General features: G+C 40.2%; 1 protein-coding gene across 1 annotated transcript in view; it reads right to left on the bottom strand.

Annotated features, from left to right (window-relative positions):
* The window catches only part of dnah9l (dynein, axonemal, heavy polypeptide 9 like), a 42,221-nt gene extending 20,711 nt beyond the window's left edge, over window positions 1-21,510 (bottom strand). The window contains exons 1-37 of the mRNA XM_086075597.1: window positions 21,394-21,510; window positions 21,135-21,225; window positions 20,138-20,280; window positions 19,983-20,066; window positions 19,739-19,897; window positions 17,503-17,625; window positions 16,616-16,738; window positions 16,282-16,506; window positions 15,992-16,210; window positions 13,884-14,051; window positions 13,669-13,794; window positions 13,495-13,581; window positions 13,288-13,419; window positions 12,529-12,689; window positions 11,959-12,115; window positions 11,399-11,544; window positions 11,217-11,333; window positions 11,012-11,150; window positions 10,839-10,931; window positions 10,444-10,638; window positions 10,112-10,189; window positions 9,824-9,956; window positions 9,339-9,466; window positions 7,335-7,483; window positions 7,100-7,250; window positions 6,846-6,977; window positions 6,589-6,762; window positions 6,305-6,509; window positions 4,232-4,397; window positions 4,055-4,157; window positions 3,800-3,937; window positions 2,738-2,839; window positions 2,491-2,652; window positions 2,322-2,420; window positions 1,903-1,997; window positions 1,656-1,818; window positions 234-357 (exon numbers count right to left, since the gene is read on the bottom strand). Of these exons, the coding sequence (XP_085931723.1) occupies window positions 234-357; window positions 1,656-1,818; window positions 1,903-1,997; window positions 2,322-2,420; window positions 2,491-2,652; window positions 2,738-2,839; window positions 3,800-3,937; window positions 4,055-4,157; window positions 4,232-4,397; window positions 6,305-6,509; window positions 6,589-6,762; window positions 6,846-6,977; window positions 7,100-7,250; window positions 7,335-7,483; window positions 9,339-9,466; window positions 9,824-9,956; window positions 10,112-10,189; window positions 10,444-10,638; window positions 10,839-10,931; window positions 11,012-11,150; window positions 11,217-11,333; window positions 11,399-11,544; window positions 11,959-12,115; window positions 12,529-12,689; window positions 13,288-13,419; window positions 13,495-13,581; window positions 13,669-13,794; window positions 13,884-14,051; window positions 15,992-16,210; window positions 16,282-16,506; window positions 16,616-16,738; window positions 17,503-17,625; window positions 19,739-19,897; window positions 19,983-20,066; window positions 20,138-20,280; window positions 21,135-21,177 (4,942 nt within the window). The 5' untranslated portion in view covers window positions 21,178-21,225; window positions 21,394-21,510. The remainder of the gene's footprint in view (window positions 1-233; window positions 358-1,655; window positions 1,819-1,902; window positions 1,998-2,321; window positions 2,421-2,490; window positions 2,653-2,737; window positions 2,840-3,799; window positions 3,938-4,054; window positions 4,158-4,231; window positions 4,398-6,304; window positions 6,510-6,588; window positions 6,763-6,845; window positions 6,978-7,099; window positions 7,251-7,334; window positions 7,484-9,338; window positions 9,467-9,823; window positions 9,957-10,111; window positions 10,190-10,443; window positions 10,639-10,838; window positions 10,932-11,011; window positions 11,151-11,216; window positions 11,334-11,398; window positions 11,545-11,958; window positions 12,116-12,528; window positions 12,690-13,287; window positions 13,420-13,494; window positions 13,582-13,668; window positions 13,795-13,883; window positions 14,052-15,991; window positions 16,211-16,281; window positions 16,507-16,615; window positions 16,739-17,502; window positions 17,626-19,738; window positions 19,898-19,982; window positions 20,067-20,137; window positions 20,281-21,134; window positions 21,226-21,393) is intronic.
* Between the last annotated feature and the right edge of the window lie 816 nt (window positions 21,511-22,326).

Below are 22,326 nucleotides of genomic sequence, written 5' to 3' on the forward strand. Positions count from 1 at the left end.
ATTCAAAATCATGTCTTTTTTTCTTTTACTCTTCTGTTATTCTTATTTCAGTCTCTTTCTGTGATGTTACCATAGAGGCTTAGAGTTAGAGCCACTGGGTACTTTATTAGGTATACCCATACGAGCTTTTTTTTAGTACAAGAGCTATTTCAAACAATTATCCAACCTGAGTGCAACTTGTCTTTTGCGCCTTCTCTAATATTGATACATTTGACCAAAAGCAAAAGACAAACCTGAAGCCAGCATGTCATTGATGAGCACCAGGAAGCTTTCATCAGGAATCTGGGCATCCGTATGAAGAAACACTGTGCCAATGTTCTTCACTCCGACCTTCATATACAACGCTGCTATGTCACTCTGGATAAGTGGAGAAAAGAAGGGCGTTTTTTGAAAATCCAAAATGCTTCCTTATAATGATGACTCAGTGGGATGACATTTTATACATTATACGTAGAATACAAAAATCTGTTCAATGTCAACCGGGCCGTTTTCCTTCCATAGTTCCGTTCACAAGGCAACATTTTTTTTTTTAGCTATTTAATCCACACATCCGGTATGCTTGAGTCTCACACAGACCACTTTCCAGCTCCCACTCTTCTGGGAAGATTTTATACAAGATGGTGGAATGTGTCTGTAGGAATGTTTGTGTGCTTGAGGTCAAGGCTCTCCAATTCCTGCACACTAAACCTATCCAAACATGACTTTATGGTCCTTGTTTTGATTACAGGGAACTGAAAATAGTGTTGTAGTGTTAAGGGAAAAAATAAATAAATAAATAAATAAATAAAATGAAAATAGTGTTGCATCAACTTTTGTCTAAGTCTACACAAGAGGCTTACAGCTACAAACATTGGATACTTCATCCATTTTAATTGGTAAACATTTCAAGGTGTGCTATTGAATGCCATTGTCAAGGAGGAAGCTGATTGCTCCGTTCAGTGACTGTACTGAGACTCTCCACGCTTCACTTCACTTCATGTTATCCACGGTCCATATGAAATTATAAAAACAGTGAAGTATTATGGTAAAAATATATGGATACAATGTGTACTCTACTCTATATGCTTTATTAGTACTGCATGGTTGTGGCCGTCGAGAAAACATTTGTTAATTTATTTAAGAGAAACTCTTAAAGGGGAAGTCAACCTTAAACGTATCTTGACAATAATATGTTATATGTGACCTCACTAGTTTAAACATGACATTCTGATTAATATTACATTTGTGGAATATGAGTTATGAAGCAAAATCCAGCAATTTTTATCCATCTCTGGGGGCGGCCATTTTGCCACTTGCTGTCAACGGAAGATGACATTCACAGTTGCTCAGGGCTCAGGACACGACCAATCACAGCTCACCTGCTTTGTGAAGTTGAGCTGTGATTGGTTGTTAGCGTTTTCTTTTCGTGCGACTGCAAGTGACAAAATGGCCGCCTTCTGATATTGATGAAAACTGCTGGATTTAGCTGCTTAACTCATATTACACTAATGCAATATTAACCACAAATACCTAGAACATATTGTCCCCCAAATTTTTTTTTTGGGGGGGGGGATGGGGGGTAGACTTCCACTTTAAAAGAAATAAAGAAACCCTTAATTGATTAACCCAATTATCGAAAGTTTTTTTTATCAATACAATGTGTATGTTTGTTTTACTTTGAGGTCATTGAAGCCGTAGCCTTTACGTAGCGTAATCTGGAAGACTTCCAGCATGCTGAGAAAGGCAGCCAGCCGACAGAGACTTTGCTTCCCACTGCCGCCAACCCCCACCAGCAGGGCATTACCGTAGGGAGCTTCCAGGATGCGGCTGATTCGACATCTGCGCGCGAAAATGTACATACAACAGTGGGAATGCGCTCTGGATCACATGCATGACATATATTTGTATGTGTGTTGGTCTTACATATGCTGGATAGCTTCTTCAAACAGCACCAGGTCCATCACAGCGTGCAGCTCATTATAATGCTCCAGAGCATCAACAAGCATTTTTTGGAGTTTCTCCCAGTCGGATGCCTGAGCATAACAAGTGCATCACTTTTGTAATTGCTTCCAGATACTTGAATATTTTAAATTTCTTACGAAGAGTCCATTAAATTAGAATCAAAGCGTGCGGAAAGGTAATTAGTTTGCTAATGAATGCGCATTCTTCCTCAGTGATTCAGTCTGATTAGATATGACAGCAGCCTCGGTACATCAAGGCTTTGTGAATATAGAGCTTGAAATCTTCTCTAAAATAAATTAATTGAAGTCCAAATCAATTAATCGCATCATGCTTGACAGACAATAAATGGATGATTGCAAAAGATCCCTTGACCTGAATACAGCTGTGTGCCTTACCAGGTGATAACGAGGCTCTCCCACCCCTTGGGCAAAGTGACAGTACACCAGAGGCTGGTGGATGAAAATGGATTCATCTATTCCCTGACAGGGTGCAGCAGAAACAGTGTTCATTTGGGTGGCTATCAATAATTTGACATTCCTTGGCTTGTACCTCGAAGTATCTCTTGCCAGTGTCCAGCAGGATTTTGTTGAAGAGCTCCACATCTTTCTCTTCCATCAGTTTGTCCGAGTACACCCTGGAGCTCTCGTGAAGCCACAGATGAACAAGGTCCATGGGGTATCGGATGCACTCGGGCTGAGCAAACAAGATGCCCTGTGCGAATAGATGCACGGATGCAGCAAATATTGTAAACTAGCTCATTTGAAACAAATATTTTCATTTCATGCATTTTTATTACCTGGAAGATATTGGCAAAGTCCCGCAGGTTGAAAATGTAATGAAAGCGAATTGCAGTGGGCAGAAAGTTCTGACAGATTTTTTGGTGCAAAGAGATGGCAGCCTGGATGGATTGAGAGAATTTGTCGCGTGATTAACATACAGTCTCCTCCAAAAAAGAAAAAAGAAAGAAAAAGAAACGGATTGGCAAAGACAACTTTTTTGTTTCTGTTGTATGATGTTTGGGTTTGGATTTTGCAAAGAAGTACAGAGATGAGCAATAAACATTTTGGAACAAAGGATTATGGATAGATGAGACCAGATTAACTCATTCACTCCCAGCCAGTTTTACTGAAGCAACCCCCTTCTCTCCCGGCTGTTTTACTGGATTTTAACTGATTTTGCAAGGCCCACAGAATATTGTGTTCTATTGCTTCAAGCATTCTCTTCAGTTCAGAGGCTGCATCAAAGCCTTCTGTATACTCTAGCATAAAATTGTTTATAGATATGTCTTTGGGGGCATGGTAATATTTAAAATAGAACATATTAATACGTTTTTGGGGGCAATTGTGTTAACTTCGACCAAAGTGATGGAAAGGCTAACGTGTGGAAAAATAAATGTTTTGCTTATGATTCAAAACACATAAGATCGTCTGTGAAGCATTGTGGAGGAAACGTCATGGCTCGGGCTAGCAGGGCTGCTTCTGGAATGGGCTCACTAGTCTTTATTGATGATGTAATTTATGGTGGTAACAGCAGATTAAATTCTGACATCTTCAAAATCATTTTGTCTGGCAGTTTACAGGAAAATGTATTCAAATCAATCGGGAGAAGCGTCACCATGCAACAAGACAATGGCCCAAAACACACTGCTAACACAACAAATGACTTAATTGGGGGGGGGGGGGGGGTCAAGGTGGCATCAAACAAAAGGTGCCCTGTCCTGAGTTGTTTAGATGTAAATACCATGAACCTTTGTCTCATATTCATCTGAAACCCAAATGTCTGGAGTATAAAACAAAGCTGACCTTGCCGTTCCAATACTTTTGTGGGGGACTATACGTGACTAAGTCTGACTCCGCACCTGTATGAGGGGTCCGACCGAGCGCGAGACCCCGTAGCTGAATCCGCCCTGCAGGAAGTGAGCTGACAGAATGCTGGAGAAGATGGTGGCCAATGCATCAGCACTGGGGAAATGTACAGAAAACACCGCAAAGTGTCTCTGCATGGACAAAGCAGAGGAGTTATAAGCAGTCATAATACATGCATTGGAGGTTTGGTATACTGTACGTGTTTTTGTTGATGTTCATTTATTTATTTATTTTCCTACAGTCTGCACCTGCAGTCGAGGGTTAATAGAGAAGCTCCCAGCTGTTGGGTTCATACAGGTGACGTACTGGCAGTTATAGATCTCTTTCAGTACCAGCTTTTGTCTGTCATACCTGCAAAGAATCGAATTGTGTCAGTTGGTCTTGTCATGTCGAGAAGACGGCTTCGAGACAAGTGTGTGTCTCACCAGTGGTTATAGTCCAGATGCTGACGTATGAGCGTGTGAGGCTGAACGGTCCCGTACACGTCAACCTTGGGCATGTTGAGGTCATCTATGAAGTAGATGAGTCGCTTTGTGGTGGGAGGTCCAAATTTACGACCTGCTTTCTTCTCCAGTGGTTTCTCTAGTCCACCTAAATGTTAGGTATGAATTTGGTTTGGGGGGAGAAAGTGAATTGTATTAAGCATTGGGCTGATTATAAAACAAATATATGCTAATATTCTTATTTAATCCAAGTCTAGGATGGAATAAGTATATTAGCATATATGTTTTGTCTAATAGAAGCTCCTCTCCTCACTTCAACATAGTTCCTTGGCACCAAGATGTCACAAGATGACACCAAAATTAGAATGGCCAGACGTCCAGGTTTAAGCTTAAGAATCTTGATTTTCGAGTCTTTTTGTGTCTCAAGTCGTGACAGATATCGCCAGCTCGTTTTGTCTCACTTTTACGCAGGTCTCATTCTGGGGTGTTTTTTGGTTTTTAAGTCTAGTCAAGTCCAGTCAGCAGGCCAATTGTTTGGGCTATGTGTATCACACAGTTGTCCATAAGGATTAATCCAATAAACCTATTAAAAATGCATTAACTGTCAAATTACTTTCTATTTATTCTCACATTCATGTTTGTGCGCTCATTTTCATCCGCATCTGATCGCTAGCAGGTATATTTTCTAGCAATGTGACGGTAACAAAAATTTTCTAATGTTCTAAGAGAATAAAAAGTTTTATGTTTATTTTGTAGTCAAAATGAAGCAATGTTTGGGACAATTCCCAACATGACGTTTAATGTCTTAAACTCCTATACACTCAAAGTATATACATTTAAACCATGACATGAATTGCGATGTATCACTAACTTCAGTGTTGATTTAATGAGTACAACATTTATGATTTAAAACAATGCTAAAAAAACTAACATAAAAGAGCCAGTCTTTTGAACGTCTCTTTTAAGTGAACGGTTCCTGATTGAACGGCTCCCATCAAAGAGTCATAAGTCTCATCACTAATATTTTCATCATACCAGGACTAGATCTACTTCCTGCTTCCATGTGTAAGAAGAATCACGGGAAATGCAGTCCTACTAGCCTAATGCTGCCAACCGTTAGACCCAATGTAAGATGAGCTTTTCTGCCCGCATATTTCCAGTGTTGCAAAACCGGGGCAACGTAGACGGCATAGCCATCTTATTAGCTGCCAGGACTGAGCAAAAACAGTTGGATAATGGTGAGTGCATTGTCTTATTTAGTGCTGTTGAACTGTCAACCAAGATAGTATTTAGCATTAGCTAAAGAATTTACCCTGCCTTCACGTGCTATGGGAAAAATGGACCTTACCAATCGGACACTCCAAATTACGACTGAGTTCTGTTCATGTGCTTTTGTAGTAGCAACAAAATATACAGGGCAGCTGACGTCTTTGCTCATGAAATCGAACAATTACGGCAAATAATAAGTTGTAAAGGACAGGACATTGAATTGGGTATGCTACATAATTGTGTAGATTCTAAAACAACCTGCCAGCGGACGACAACGCCCTTATAAGGGTTAATATTTCTTGCCATTCACGAATCCTGCGGCACTCTCCGCCATCAGCTGGGAAACTCGGGTATCAAAATTAATTCCCAGTTATCCAGTGGAAAATACGACATGAGGGGGTGTTCAGGTGCAATTTTCTACTTGACATGTGGTATTTACCATAATTTCAATTCCACAAGAAGGCAGCATATATCACAACCGCCAGTCACCAGATTGACTAGCATTTAAATTTGTTATAGTTCCTGGTAAGAATGTATTGCATACTGTATTTGATTTTGTGGTGTCCCGGTTTTTAATTTGGAAAATATAGTCATTCTAACTAAAATAAAAATACTACTGGTACTTTTATATCAGACAGGGCTTTGGCCTGTGCACAAAAAATGTCAAATAGGCGAGTTTTCCTGCAAATAACGAAGACTGGGTTGAAAAAAAAGAAGACAAATATGCTGAGGAACACTCGATCTACGCAGAGACTGATTGAATGGGACATTATCACTGAATCTTACGTTGCAGCATCGCTGAGGTGGTATAGTAGTTGAATGGGACTTTAGCTACCATGTACTCCTCCTTCAGTTTGAAGACTTTATCAGACACTAGGATGGTTTTCCCTACTCCTGCGTTGCCCACTAACATGATGGGTTTGCCTCTATGGAGGAGTAGATCCAGGAAATAAGTCAGACAGATGGTTTCTGGGGTGTGGACAAGCACTGTCTGAAAAACACATAAGAAACGGCCTTGCTCAAATTAAATGTTAGGACATTTGTCAATCACAACCATCATTGGTGCATACTTGCAAAGGCACATCAGGCTCCAACTCAAATGGCACCATCTTCTCGCTCCAGGGTGTGAATTTTTTGGTCTCAGGATCTATAAAGTAGTCAAAGACGGTTCCTTGGGAGGGGAACTTGACAGCTCTCATTTCTTTTGACCACCAGCGGCTGAACTCAGCACGATAGTCATGCAGCTGTACCAGATATTGGGGACGAAAAGTTAGCGGCATTTGAATCTTGATACACTAGGTTCTAATTGCAACAAGTCGGAACTTACATGATCCTGGAAGAGGGCTCCTCCAAATGCCCACACACAGGCGAAGACAAAGTAAATTTCGTAAAGTTCTCTGGGGGAGTCGGGAGGAGCGTTGTCATCTGTCAGCAGACAGTCCAACAACGAACACAGTGTCTGATTTTTAGATTACACACAAACACAACAAAGACATCTTAAACCTTTGTGCAGTGCCACATTAAAATGGTGTACCAGACCTGCATAAAAGATTCAGTAAAGAGACGCCATCGTGTCCTTACCTGCACCGTGCTGTTTTCTGGAATAGGAGTGATAGTTTTCAAGTTGCAGCGGACTTGCTCCAGACAGTAGGGAACATACTTGTCAAACAGAATAGTGAGGTTAGCTCGTTCTGATTGCACCTGCCGGGTCTCTATCCAGCTTGTCACGAAACTGAGGACATAAGAAACACTGAGCTGCTGACCAAACCACTGGCGTTAGTGTGATTGTGTGCCTGAGGCTGTGCTCGTGTCTTACGAGGTCCAACCCACGTCCTGGGCGTTGACATAGAGGATTCCTGCTCTGGACACAGTGGCCGGCGTAGCAGCTTTCAGGTGGGATATCTCAAAGAGGAGACGCATTGAGGAGGACAAACTGATCCTCTCATTACTGGCCAGAGTCAAGACCTTCACAAACGGAAAGGGCATTTTAGCAACTTCTTCTTTTTTGTCTTCCCTCACCACATCCATAAAATTCATCCTCCTTTTTGTCTCGTACCTGGCGGCTTCATTTCCAGCACACTTCTACCGATATCCTCTGCACCTTCATTGCATGTCCAAGCCATCTCAATCTGGCTTCTCTCAGTTTGTCTCCAAACCTTCTAGTCTGTGCTGATCCTCAGATGGTAAATGGTACTTCATTTATATAGTGCTTTTCCACCTTACAAGACCCTCAAAGCACTTTACATTCGACAACTCATTCACCTACTGATGACGCAGCGTCAGGAGCAACTGGGGGCTTAGTATCTTGCTCAAGGATACTTCGATGTGGTCACAGTGGCATGGGATTGAACCCACAACTTCTGTGGTTGGGAGACGACCACTCTACCACTGGGCCACACCTTAACTCATTCACTGCCAATCCAGTTCAAATGGACCTTTGACGAGTACAGCAGTCAATGACATGGAATGAGTTTAATTTCCATTGGCCTTCCTTTCAATCACAAACATACTCAGGTGCATACTTCCACCTCTCAAAGTACTAATGCACCTGCTTCTTACTGTCACTACAGATCAAAATGCCATTAGCAAAAATCATTGTCCACGGACATGCGGTGTATCCTAGTTATTGACGGGGGTGAAGTTGGCCAACATCCAATGTTTACTATTCATAGGAACATGCACTGCAGCCGGCGACTAATATTTATCGACGGGTTGGGGGTGCAGTGGTACACCTCCAAATCCGAGACCATGGTCTTCCGTCGGAAAAGGGTAGCGTGCTCTCTCCGGGTTGGGGATGAGATCTTGCCCCAAGTTAAGGAGTTCAAGTATCTTGGGGTCTTGTTCACGAGCGAGGGCGCGGGAGACCGACAGGCGGATTGGTGCAGCGTCTGCAGTGATGCAGACTTTGAATCGGTCAGTTGTGGTGAAGAAAGAGCTGAGCCGAAAGGCGGAGCTCTCGATTTACTGGTCGATCTAAGTTTCTACCCTCACCTAGGGTCACGAGCTGTAGGCCGTGACCGGAAGAACAAAATCTCGGATACAAGTGGCCAAAATGAATTTCCACCGCAGTGTCCGGGTGCTCTCTCTTAGAGATAGGGTGAAAAGCTCGGTCATCCGGGAGGGGCTCAATGTTGAGTTGCTGCTCCTCCGCGTTGAGGCTGGCCTGGGATCCCGTCGGAGGAGCTGAAGTGGCTTGTGAGAGGGAAGTCTGGGTTTCACTGCTAATGCTGCTGCCCCCGCAACCCGACCCCGGATAAGCGGTAGAAGATGTATGGATGTATGTATGGATGTATGTATGTATGGATGTATGGATGGATGGATGGATGGATGGATGGATGGATGGATGGATGGATGGATGAGCTGGGGGTGCACAACCGGCCCGAAAAGGGAATGGCCATTCAGGAAACTCCCAAAATTTCCAATGGACAGTCCGTCCCTGAAGGCCAACATACTTTGGACTTGTGCCGGTGACAGCCAAACTAGTCAGTGTGGTCACATATAAACATCAGAATTCAGCTGTAGATACAGGCTGAAGCAAATGAACGGGTAAAACCACAACACATTTGTGTGTCATTGTACCAATACACCCACATATAGCTATCAAGTTGTTCCAACCCGAATAACTGTGTCTTTCTAAGAATTTCTGATGCCATCACAAAGAAACATAGTGAGAAAAAAAAACAAAGACAACACACAAGGTGCAAGATAGAAAGCAGAGCCTGTTGAGATCAGATTAGGCTACAATCAAATTTTAGGCCTTTGGGTGAAAGGAATAATCCAACAAAGGAGGCTAGGATGTTATGAAACAAGACACACTGACCTTATTGTCGTCCATAACTGTGTTTAGTGACTCGATCCACATGGGGTCAATGTCTCCGTCTAGAACGATCCATTTGGGGCCATCGTGGGTAACGGAAGTCAGTTCTCTCATGGTAGTTGAGAACACGCCTGAAGCAGAAAAAACAGCAACAAAAAACTAAATTCTACTTCTAATGTTGTGCATGTAATGAAATGTTATGTTATATACAATTTAGCAGATAAAGCTGCAGAGATACCACCTTAGCATACAACCAGTGCTTAGTTTTAAAAGTGAAGTATAACTTCCTATATATGTATCATATCAACCACACGAGCTGGCAAACATAAATCATTCCGTCTATAATTGAATGAATTTAGTGCTCATGCATGACAATCCCTCGCACCCTCTGCCACTGGCATAGGTTATTCGACAGTGATTTAACGATCTTGGGATCCACAAATGATTCCTAAAATAATTATGTTAGCTCTAATATTACGTTCCCTTACCGTCCTTCCACTCTCTGGTCACAGGGTGCAGATAACCAAACAACTCATCTGTGCTCACAGCTTTTGGGTTGATGTCATTCCAAACTGGTTTCATCTTCATGTTTCCGTAAGTTTTATGGAGGGTCTTCAAGATCTGGAGAATAAATCATGAAAATTGCATCAGTAATTTACATATAAACAAAAACAAATGCTAATAAATAATATAAAAATAGATAAGTGATTGTTATAAAGTAGTTATAATACAGTAATAACACATGAATATGTGTACTTTATAAAGTATAAATTAACCTGGCTCTTTCCAGTTCCTGGTCCACCCACGACAAATACAGAGTGCCTGACAGTCAGCAGTTCCTCCAATTGAGTTACCTGGAAACGCAAATTATATTTTCATATTGAATGACACCTGCTATAAAAAAAATATTTAAAAAAAGTTTTTTTGTTGTTGGTTTATTTAATATTATATTAAGTAGTACTTGAATTAGCTCCCCATCTCACATTCAGTATGGCTGGCTGCTTGTTTATATGTTCCCTGCGATTGGCTGGCAATCAGTCCAGGGATTACCCTGCCACTCACCCAAAGTCATCCAGCTCACCCAAGATTTTATTTACGACACATGTACCTTCAGTATGAAGTTTTCTTCCGGCTGAAGGCTCAGCTCACTAACAGATTGGCGTACAGCATTTTCCAATTCAGGATCTCTCTTACGTGGAACATCCAACTGAGGGAAGAGGTCACTAATAAGACCGAGAAATATGGGCACGTCATTGGTCGCTATCTTTGGCAGGTTGAAGTCCCTTAACGCTCGCATCAGCACCTGAGGAGAAAAATTATATGATTGATGTTATCTTAATTGGTTAGCCATTTAGGCTCAGCATTTTTATCCTGTTATGTTGGAATTCAAGTGCAGACAGGAAATGACCAAGAAGAGGGATGCGACAAACAAGAACCAGATAAACCAAGTCAAAACCAAGAGTGGACACTAAAATGCCAAAGTCCATTTCTTCTGTCTCCCACCTGTTCCTCAGGTCTGCTACGCTCCTCTCGCTTCAGTGAGCCAGCTACCACCAGAACGGATTTGATGGCTCTTAAACCCCAATCATAATGATCCTAATCCAGGGGTAATACAATCGGGATTATTGCCAGATGCAGGCTATCATTACTTAATGACTTGAATTAAAATGAAGTACTTGTTTGGACAGTAGTTCTTTACAAAGCGTGTAGAGGCTGATGAACTTGCGTGCCAGCAGACGAGCATCGATGAACCCCTCCGCCACCAGCATGATTTCACAGATGAGCTCAAAGTCCGGGATCACCATGGCGCAAGGCCTGGACGGTGAGAAAACCACCTTGTTAGAAATTTGACGTGACTTCAATGTTGTCCAAGTGACAGACCTGAAGAGAGCCTTGAGGTTTTCTGGGAGCTCGGCCCTGCCTGCATAGCCAGGGTTCAACGTGATGAAGATTCCCACTGTTTGCTTCAGCTCAATTTCCTCGCCAAGAAAATGGAACCTACATACACAGCATTAGATTGAATAATAAAACACAAGTTCCTAGTATGATATGTTGACATTTACCTGTGCTTTTTATTGCGTATGGCGTCCTGTATGGTCTTGACCTGCACAGCAACTACGGACAGAACTTCAACTGAGATCCTGTTGAATTCGTCAAAACAGCCCCACACGCCAGTCTGAGCCAGACCTTTATAAATGTTCCCAATAGACTGGAGGAGCACAGCATAGCAAGTAGCAAATGACGGTGTTAGGTACACAGTATTTCATAAAAATGAGTAAATATTTTATCATATATTTTCATGGGACAACACAAGTAAATAACATTTTGCCACAATGTGACATAATCAGTGTACATCGTATGCAAATTTATTGTACCCTCAAATTAACTCTACACAGAGATATAAACATCTAAACAGGTGCAACAAAAGTGAGTGCACTCCCAAGTGAAAATTTCTGAACTGGGCCCAATTAACCATTTTTCCTCCACATGTCACATTGTAGCAAAGTGTAATTTCTGTATAAAAAAAACACAAATTGAAGGACATACATACTCAATTATGTGAGATATTGCAAGTACAAATGATATCAACATCAACTGCATCGAACTCCAGAAGTCAATCTACCTTGTAGTCCATTTGCTCAGAGCAGTTGAACACATAAACCATAATGCCCAGGGAGCGTCCCAAATCCTTGGTAGTCTCTGTCTTACCCGTTCCAGCTGGCCCAGAGGGGGCGCCACTCATAGTCAGATGGAGGGACTGGGTCAGTGTTATGTAACACCTGACAGGAGAAGGGTTGATTCAATAAAAAGTATGCGAACATAAAATCATGAATGTGAATTGAAACAATTGTTACTTGGTGAGGATTTTTTTTGCATGACTTATTATAGTAGATGTAGCATTGTAGTATTTTTATTTTATTTTTTATTTTATTTCATTTTATTGTAGTATTGAGTGGTAAATAGAAAATGAATAAATAAATACATTCTTAATAAAAATAAAAATAAAAATAAAAATAAAAATAAAAATAAAAATAAAAATAAAAATAAAAATAAAAATAAAAATAAAAATAAAAATAAAAATAAAAATAAAAATAAAAATAAAAATGAATAATCGAAATCGAAATCGAAATCAAAATCAAAATCAAAATCAAAATCAAAATCAAAATCAAAATCAAAATCTATGTATTGGTACCTGTCAGTAAGAGGAGTGATGACCAGCCTATTGGTGTTGCCCAAGTATTCATAACTAAAGCGAAATTGGGCGTCACAGATATCAACGTAACAGTGTCGCGTTTCATCATCCCAACGATGGCGCAACTGGGAGAGCCATGCAAATGCTTGTCCTGTTGTCACCTGTGCTTTATAAAAAAAATAAAAAATAAAAATGAGATCAACAAATCATTCAAAAATTATTCAGTTCCGTAGATCTCATTTAAAAGTCACCCCCCCCCCCCCCCCCCAAAAATCGACAATAATATGTTATATGTGACCTCAGTAGTCTAAACATGACATTTGGATTAATGTTACATTTATGGAATATGAGTTAAGCAGCAAAATCCAGCCGTTTTTATCCCTCTCAGTGGGCGGCCATTTTACCACTTGCTGTCGACTGAAGATGACATCACAGTTGCTCAGGTCACGGGTAACAACCAATCACAGCTCAGCTTCAGAAAAAAGTGAGCTGTGATTGGCCGATGCCTGAGCCCTAAGCAATATCTTTTCAGAAGCTGAGCTGTGATTGGTTGTTACCTGAGACCTGACCAACTGTGATGTCATCTTCAGTCGACAGCAAGTGGCAAAATGGCCCTGAGATGGATAAATACGTCTAGATTTTGCTTCATAACTCATATTACACAAATGTAATACTAATCAGAATGTCATGTTTAGACTACTGAGGTCACATATAACATAATATTGTCAAGAAATCTATAAGGTTGACTTCCACGTTAACCTTTTGAGTTATGAGATTGGCCACTACATCTCGGGCGTGGACGTCAATGGTACAGACGGTCATAATTTTCTGTCTGTCTCCGGGCGTCAAATCTCCGAGCAGCATGTGGATGAGTGAGTTGAGCTGTGTGATCTGGTAAATGAACAAACACAGTATTTGTTTTGAGGGAAAGCCACTTCCTTTTGTTCCTTCTCATCTTTATCAAACCTGTTTTTTATTATATTCTTTGAGAGCTGTATCAAATCCTTCCTCCACCCTTGCAAATGCAATGCCCACATCTGTGGCCCACCACACCTGACTGCCAGTCAACCCGACCTAAAACAAATAGTGAGCTGTTAGGTCAATTGAAAGTGATGTTGTAAACATTTGATTTTGTGGGACCTGTGCTGGGTAATCAAAAAGCCACTGGTCACGAGGTTTGTCTTCGTAGGCGCCTACCGCCTCCTGGATCTCCTTCTGAATGGTCCGCCGCATGGTGCTCTCCAAGGCACCCAACCAGCATTCAGCCTCGTAGAACAAATGCAATATATAAGATGGAATGTAGGACTACGATGTTTATTGGTTTATTGTTTTAAAACAGATTTAGCATTTAATACCTGTCCTTCACAGACGCACGGCTCGGAGAATTGGACATATTCTCCCTCCCGGCTGTACATCCCTACGGCAACTGCCTCCTCGTCTGCCGCTGCTACTTCACCTTTGTGTGAGTCCTTGAAGCGAAGATCTGCTATGTTGTCAAACAGCTTTAGCAAGTGTCTGGTCACCTGAAAAACACAGCCGCATTCCCGCCTTGAGTGGCAATTTCTTAGATGAGCTCACACAACATTAGGTAACCTAGAATATTAGTGACAATCTGTGTTTTCATGAAATTCCAATTGCCCAAAGTTGAGTTAAAGTGGAAGTTAACCTTAAGCATTTATTGACAATAATATGTTATACGTGACCTCACTCGTCTAAACATGACATTCTGATTAATATTACATTTGTGGAATATGAGTTATGAAGCAAAATGTTGCAGTTTTTATACATCTCAGGGGGCGGCCATTTTGCCATTTGCGGTCGACTGAAGATGACATCGCAGAATGCTCAGGCAACGACCAATCACAGCTCACCTGTTTCTGAAGCTGCTCCGTGATTGGTTGCTACCTGAGACCTGAGCAACTGTGATGTCATTTTCACTAGACACCGAGTGGCAAAATGGCCGCCTTCTGATATTGATAAAAACTGCTGGATTTTGCTGCTTAACTCATATTCCACTAACCAGAATACCATATTTAGACTAGCGGGGCTGTGTAGAACATATTGTTTTTTTGTTTTGTTTTTTAAATTGGGGTTTGACATCCACTTTAAGTATAACCACAATAATAAATATATTGTTAAACAAATACCAATTTTCATGGTTTCAATCAAAAATTAGCAGTAAAGTGGTGCCTTAAGTTTAATTTGTTCTTTGAGCAGGCTTGGAACTCCAAACTCCAAACCTCAAATCATCTTTTGTCATTGAATACATAGAAATGCTATTCATCTTCCACCACATTAACAACAAGAACAACAACTATCCACTATAACTAGTTAATAGATCATTAGTAAACTGTTAATTAATTAGTTATTTACTAACTGTTAATAAGGAATAGTTGCAACTTAAAAATAATGTTCCAATAACTTTTCAATAAGTCACTAGTAATTTACTAATAGCTTGTTTATCATCTATTACTCATTTAGTAGGCATAGTTATAAATCATTAACTATAACTCATTACTTAACAGTTTATTAATGATATATTAACTATCTACAAGCATCATTATAAATCCTTAAAATGTTATACGTGTCATCAATGATTCATTGATTAACTGTTTACTAATGATCTATTAACTTGTTATAACAGATAATTCCAAAGTGTAACCAATATTTTTGAAAAACATGGAACCCACCAAAAGAAATATTAAAGTCTCTTCTTTCATTGAGCAAAAAAAAGGCTATATTTGTATCTGTTTCCGTTTTGCAGCAATTCACATTAAAATATAGCTAAGTTTAATCATTATTCACAAACCTGTTTAAAACACTGGGAAAAAGAGCTTGTTGCAACATGGCCCTAGCTGATCTCTTATACTCTGCTGCCACCTGTTGGCCATTTTTGTAATACCTCCCATTGCTTTAAGCATCCACTTCAGGTCAGAAGATGCATCAAAGCCTTCTGTATGCTCTAGCATAATTTTTTTTTTTCAAACTCACATAAATACGTTTTTGGGGAGTGAAGGACAAAGTATTAAAAAACGTATCTATACATTTTTGGGTTTGAATGAGTTAAACAGTTTTGCCACTTTTTTTGTTTTTTGTTGCTTCGATTCAATTGACATTGTGCTGCTCCTCCTGGTGTGCACGCCTTGGCCATCTGGGGGGCAACAAAACATAGACATACAATACATAGAGACGATCTCATATCCTCAGTAAGCCATGGTAATATTAGCCATTCTTCGCAGAGGACAAAGAATATATTCTTGGGAGTCCTGCTATAAACATGTTGCTCCACTGTTTGATTAAATATATCAGTTGTTAAAAAGGTTACAACACAGGACGTCCCAACCATCTCAAGGCACCATTGTATTGTCATGATCAAGACTGAATTGATTGCACTTGTAGTCTATGTTGAATGTGCAGTAGTTGAAGGACAGAGCTGCATTGACTATTTCTTTTGATCTCTTGCCTGTTTAGGTTGCGTTCCCTTGGAGACGATCTCCAGCAGGTCGGAGGCAGACACGAAGTAAAACCTGGGGAATGTGAGCCTCTTGGTCTCCAGGTACTCTGCCAGGGCCTTCTCACACACAGACAGTCTCTGCTGCAGTGCCTCCAGGTTCTCCAGGAAGCACGGCCGGTTGGTCACCTCTAACACGTTGCTGTTCTGTACCGCCTCACTCATCAAACTCTAGGCAAAGGAGAATTGAATAAAGAGCAAAGCAACAACAAGATGAATGTCGGCAAATGTGCATCAAGTACCTGAAAGTCGTCGTGAATTCCCTGGAAGCGCTTGGCATCGCTGGCCAGCTGGCAGCGGATGTCGCGGCTGTTGGTGAAGATGCTGCTGAGGTGGGCCCAGGTCCTCTGCACGGACATCCATAGGGAGATGACCAGGTCAGCCACCATCAGCTTCCTCTGCCATACGCTCACTTCCGGCTGAAAATATTCCACGTACTTGCTCATGAGGATGTTTTGCAGCTGCACCTGAAGAGAAATTCATCATGATGGTCTGCTTTGTGGTCACGGTTGTCAAAAGTGCAACTGTCTCGACAACTGTTATCTTATAAAGTCATCTAACATGAAGTTGGCTTACTTGGTTGTCTTCCAATGTTTCTATCAGGTTCTCGTCTGCCTTGAGGAGAGGGATTCCGGTATTGGCGTGAGTGTCATAGGACAATGACATAAAACTCCACGTCTGTTTTATCTCTGATAAAACCTGACAAAAAGAGGTGTCAAGTGATGTGATTTTTTATTTTTTAATGACTTACCTCAAGGTATGAAGTGAATAAGAGTTGGTCCCTTTCCAGAATCAGGTTTATAATTGGGCTTTTTTATAATCATGATATATTCTGTGAAAGGGGGAAGTCTTCCCCCCCCCCAAAAAATAAATAAATAAATAAATAATATAATAATATAATATTGTATTAGTGGAATATGAGTTAAGCAGCAAAATCCAGCCATTTTTATCATTATCAGAAGGCGGCCATTTTGCCACTTGCTGTCGACTGAAGATAACATCACAGTTGCTCAGGTCTCAGGTAACAACCAATCACAGATCAGCTTCAGAAACAGGTGAGCTGTGATTGGTCGTTGCCTGAGCATTGAGTTACTGTGATGTCATCTTCAGTCCACAGCAAGTGGCAAAATGGCCGCCCCCTGAGATTGATAAAAATGGCTGGATTTTGCTGCTTAACTCATATTCCACTAATACAATATCATATTATTATATTATTTATTTATTTATTTATTTTTTTGGGGGGGGAAGACAATATACAATATGAATCAAACTGTGAGATCTCATATAAGATTATTGTCAAGAACCGTTGAAGGTTGACTTTCCCTTTAAGTTTGGTATCCATGGCACGGGGATGAGATCTGAAGACACTTTTAACACAATTTCAATTTCACCTCAGGACTTAATTCTCATGACTTGAATTGACTTTCAACTGTTTACAGTATGTGATGTGTGGTAATGCTGACCTTCTCTATTGCCATTTCTTTCACGGCCTTGTCCACTATATTTTTGACCTCGTCCTCCACACGGTGCAGCTGCAATTCCAACAGGTTCCCGAGAGTAGTGTCCTCCCCCATCACAAACGTGACCTGGCGAGAAAAGGGGGATTCAAGATGACTTGAATTTGATCAGAGTTTGGAGTTTGGGAGCTGTGGTTCGCCAAATTTGGACATTTGGAAGGGGGATTTCCACATTTGCGGTCCCTTCTCAAGGTTTCTTATTTTTCCCCTGAGTTTCTTTTTTCTTTCTTGCCCTGTTGTGGTTAGATCAGGGGGTGCCGTTAATATTTGTCAACTGTGGGCAAGTAAAGCCCTTTGAGACTCTTTTGTGATTAAGGGCTATATAGATAAACTTGACTTGACATTTTGCGGGGAAAAGGGGCGTGGCCGCCTTCCTTGGACCTCTTCTTCCTCAGGAACTACCGGGTCAGTCTTCACAAAACGGTTGTTGTTAGAATGGGAATTCAACAAGGATTCCAAATCTGCAATCATTTAGAATGTGTGCTAATCGTGTCATTTTCGGATGTGGATACAGAGATCACACTAATCCAATATTTATACAACTAAAAACTTTAAAATGTAATGACTTGATGGAGTTTAAAATAAATATATAAAGCCCATCATGTAGTTTTACCTATTAACATGCAAATCTAATTTAAAAAAAGGGAGAGTGAGTACAAATAAAAAGGAACAGATATTTTTTCCAAACCTAAATACAGAACAAAACAAAAAGAACGATGTATTTCAACTCAAGGTGTCAGTTTGTGGAACCATCTGGAATATAAAACTAAATCATCTCAGTCTATTTGTATATTTTTTAATGTATAAAAGCACAATTACTAGAAAAATATATAAAGCACAAGGTCATGCTATTGAATTATTTTGTTTAACTGTTACATTGAAAGCGTCTTGACTGCTTGCTGTCATTTATTTTGAGTTGACCTTTTTTTTTTTTGCGTTGATCATGGGCAGATATAAGTTTGACTTCTTTCTGTCCCCTTTCTTTTTTTTTAAAGAATGAAATATATATATATTTTTAAATGAATTGAATTGAAGTGAGAAGATTGGTGCGTATTTTAGTAACATGAATATTGCGTGATTTGGCAAGGAACAACCTGCTTGACTTAACCACACAATTTGGCAATTTTTAAAAAAAATTCCAAAAATCTATACTTTTGGACAGTCCACACGTGTGGGTGTCATTTTTACAAATTATTGACCAATCTAAAGTGTTGAAAATGGCGTGCTCCCTTTGATGATAATTTTGGCGACTCTGGAAAAGTGACGATTTCGAAAGTACAAGGTTTTGGCCCGACGTAAGCTACATGTTCAAGTTCAAGTTTAAATTTATTTGTGTTCCCATTGGGCAATTATTTTTGCAGCAAGGCAAGCAGTGAACAACATTGAAGATAAACAAAACATAAAGAACTAAGAGCATAGAAGGTTTAAGGAAACAGTGAATAATCAACACGACCTTAGCAACGCCCATATATGACGGGGAAAGTGCAATCAGTGCAAACAGCAATTTCCGTATAAATAGCATACTCATAACAAATCAAGCAATTCAATAAAGAACAATAAAAACTGTCAATCAATCAGGTGCAACTCCTCTCCTGACCGGAGAGAAATGGCTGAAGGGACAAAGGAATGCTTGTACCTGTTGCTTTTAATCCTCGGAAATTTAAACCGAGATCCAGACGGTAACATCTCAAACTCAAGATATAAAGGACGGGAGTCATCCGAAAGAACGATACCTGCCTGTTGAACAAATCTGGAAGTGAGCTTTGATGAACTTCCCAATATGTTACTGCTTGTATTAATGATTTTGCTCAGCCCATTTGTTTAAATCTGGTGTTAAGGTTGCCAAATCAGCAGAGAAGAGAGAAAGTCAACACAGATACAATGTATGATTTAAAATCATCAAGGACTTATTAATGTGGAACTTGAAAAGTTTCCTCAGACAGGACAGTCGTTGCTGGTCCTTTTTAAAAAAAAAATTTTAAGATGGTCTGAGTGGCAAGTAATGTTTAACTCACTGTCCAAGATTGTCCCAAGATATTTATAGCTCTCAACAGTGTCTGGCCTTTAATAATGGTTTGCTTTCTTTCTGAAATCAATGCTGTTTTACACATACATCTTAAAACATGATCATTGTTGCAATTGATCCATCTATAAGAATAAAACATTATGAAGGCACGGATACCTTGGTGGCATTCATTAGCTGCTGCCAATGTCTCTCCCTGACAGCAGAGTTCTGCAGCTCATTGACCGCTCTCAGAGACGTCAGCAGGTTCTTCACTGATGACTCCAGATCCATGTAGACATCCCACAAACGCACATCCTTATCGAGCATCTTCATCTCCTTGGAAGTGCAACAAACAAAAGGTGATATGGGAGGCTCTATCTCAACTGTTCATCATGTTTTACAGCATCCGCAAAAGTTGAACCTTAGCAAAACGTCGAAGATCCATATCCATTTGCTCAACGTTGATCTCTTTCCATGGTGTCTTGGTCCAGTCCTCGATGCTGCTCTGTTCGAGGGAAAGTGAAAAGTTTGCAGGGCCTTGTGCTGGGGACCTCGCATGCATTAGGAGTTTCATACCTTGACAAAGATGACCATATCCCTCACTGCTTTGACGAGGATGATGTCAGTGCGACACTGGCGTAGTTGCTTGTAATCTGGGAAGCTCACCTCGAACAGATTGGCAGTGTCCTGCAGTGCCTTCATTTCTGCCTCCATTGCGGCTACTGCTCCATTAGACTGAGGACATGTACACATATTTTCAATTATGTGCTTTATTGACAACTTGAATAATTTAATTGAATACAAATTGAACGCCACAATTGTTTTTAATGCGCGATTAATGACCGCCCCCGCCCCTTACTTCGAAAGCCTGTGCTGGGAATTCCAGTCTCAACGCATCAGACACGTCCACGTCAAAATGTTGCTGTAATAAATTTCATAATAATGCATATATTTGTGGAGACTGAGATGAAGTTGTATTTTACAATTTAAAAAAATGTGCAGAATTTCACAAGTTCCTTCATGTTAAAGATTAGCTCTTAATATGAAAAGGAAAATGCACTTAACTGTCACCAACGTCTTACAAATGCAATTATGCCATCTAGTGGCAGAAAAATGACCTCAACACAAATCAATATCACACTGATTTTTTACAGTACAGTACATCTTTTTAATTTTAACTAAATTTTATGAATTAATATGAAATTACTGTATCAATGACTGAAAGATGCGGCCATATTTCTATTTGTTTAACATTTGTTCCACTTTTATATGAACAAGAGTATGAAAACTTAGGGGGAAAAATATTGTACATTTAGAATATATATAAAATTTGCGATTATTAATTTTTTTTAATGGCCTGACACCCCTAATATAAAGAACACTTTTATACACCAATCATTTACAACATTTGTAACGGAGTTTTTTCTTTGCATGTTTTTGTAAAATATTTAGAAAATTGACATTTTTGAAAAGTTAAGCAAGATCGGTCAAATACTATGCCCCCTATTAACCAAAATATAGAGGACATTTGCAAAACACATATAATTGAGCAAGCAACCGCAAACCTCACTACTCACCTTATCAATTTCTTTGTACGGCTCTTCCACGCTGATCATAAAAATTGCTTCAGTACGGAACCGCTCCCTGAATTCATACTGCTTGACCTAAAAGTATAAACATATATTAAATAGGCAAAATTTGGAAGGGTTACTGCAGATTTATAATGTAAAGCGCATGCGGTAGTGCCAGTCATTTTTATTGCATGGATAAAATTGAGAAGGTTTAGATGACTCAGGTTTTTTTTGGGGAGGCTGCTCACACTTTAAACTCACCTCAAACCGCACACATTTCCTGCGGATAACTGAAACTTCGTTTGACTGCAGCGGCGCCACTTCATGTTTGACGGTGAAAGCGATTTTCTTCAAACTCTTCCATCTCTCCGGCAGCTCCTGTGGTTTTAAAGAAGGCACAGTAAGCAGATGTACATATTTGTAGGCTGTCCCAAAAGTTACCATACACTTCCATTTACACTTTACATTTCGTTTCAGGTATCAATTGCACAGAAATAAGGCCATCAGCCAACATTTTTGTAAGCTTGCCATCACCTTGAGCATAGCAACTGACATTGGAGCGGAGTTTTAAAATTTGCCGACTGGCAAGTTCTTTTGTCCATGAGTGCAGTTGAGCGCCAGTTTGAGAGGCTTTAAAGCTTTCACGCTGCTCCAACGCAAAGTATCAAAGTATGGTTTAGGCTATCCATGGCAAGTTTCTCAAAACAGGATCAGACAGTGGAAAGCCTACTACTAACTAAACTGATGAAAACACTAAACTCTTAGAGCAGGCATTCACACAAAGCCAGAGAAGGACTACAGTATCGGGAGGACTGCACTAGAACTCAGCATCAATAAAAGCTTTCAGCTATTTCAGAGCATGATAAAGACACCATACTCACTATTGGTTCTTCAAAGGCTTTATAGGGTAAGATTATGACTTGAAGTTGAAATGGAACACTGGGCAATGAATGAAATGCTACAAAAACTGCAAAACCCGCTTTACACGTTTAGATTTTTTGAAATGATACCCGAAATGAAACTGAAAAAAAAAAAGTCTACAGTGACTTTTGGGGCACGCTGTTCATTGTGTGAGCATTTGTGCACTAACTTCTAGCTGCGTGTAGACACTCTCAGGGAGTTGCTGCCCATAAGTCTTGAGGAGCTCCGCTGTAGATTTGAGAGGTTTAAAGTGCTGCTCATTGCTGATTTGTC

Source organism: Leptonotus elevatus, chromosome 1 (genome assembly GCF_054856555.1).
Source record: "Leptonotus elevatus isolate MCC_2025b chromosome 1, RoL_Lele_1.0, whole genome shotgun sequence".
In the NCBI taxonomy this organism is placed as follows: Eukaryota; Metazoa; Chordata; class Actinopteri; order Syngnathiformes; family Syngnathidae; genus Leptonotus; species Leptonotus elevatus.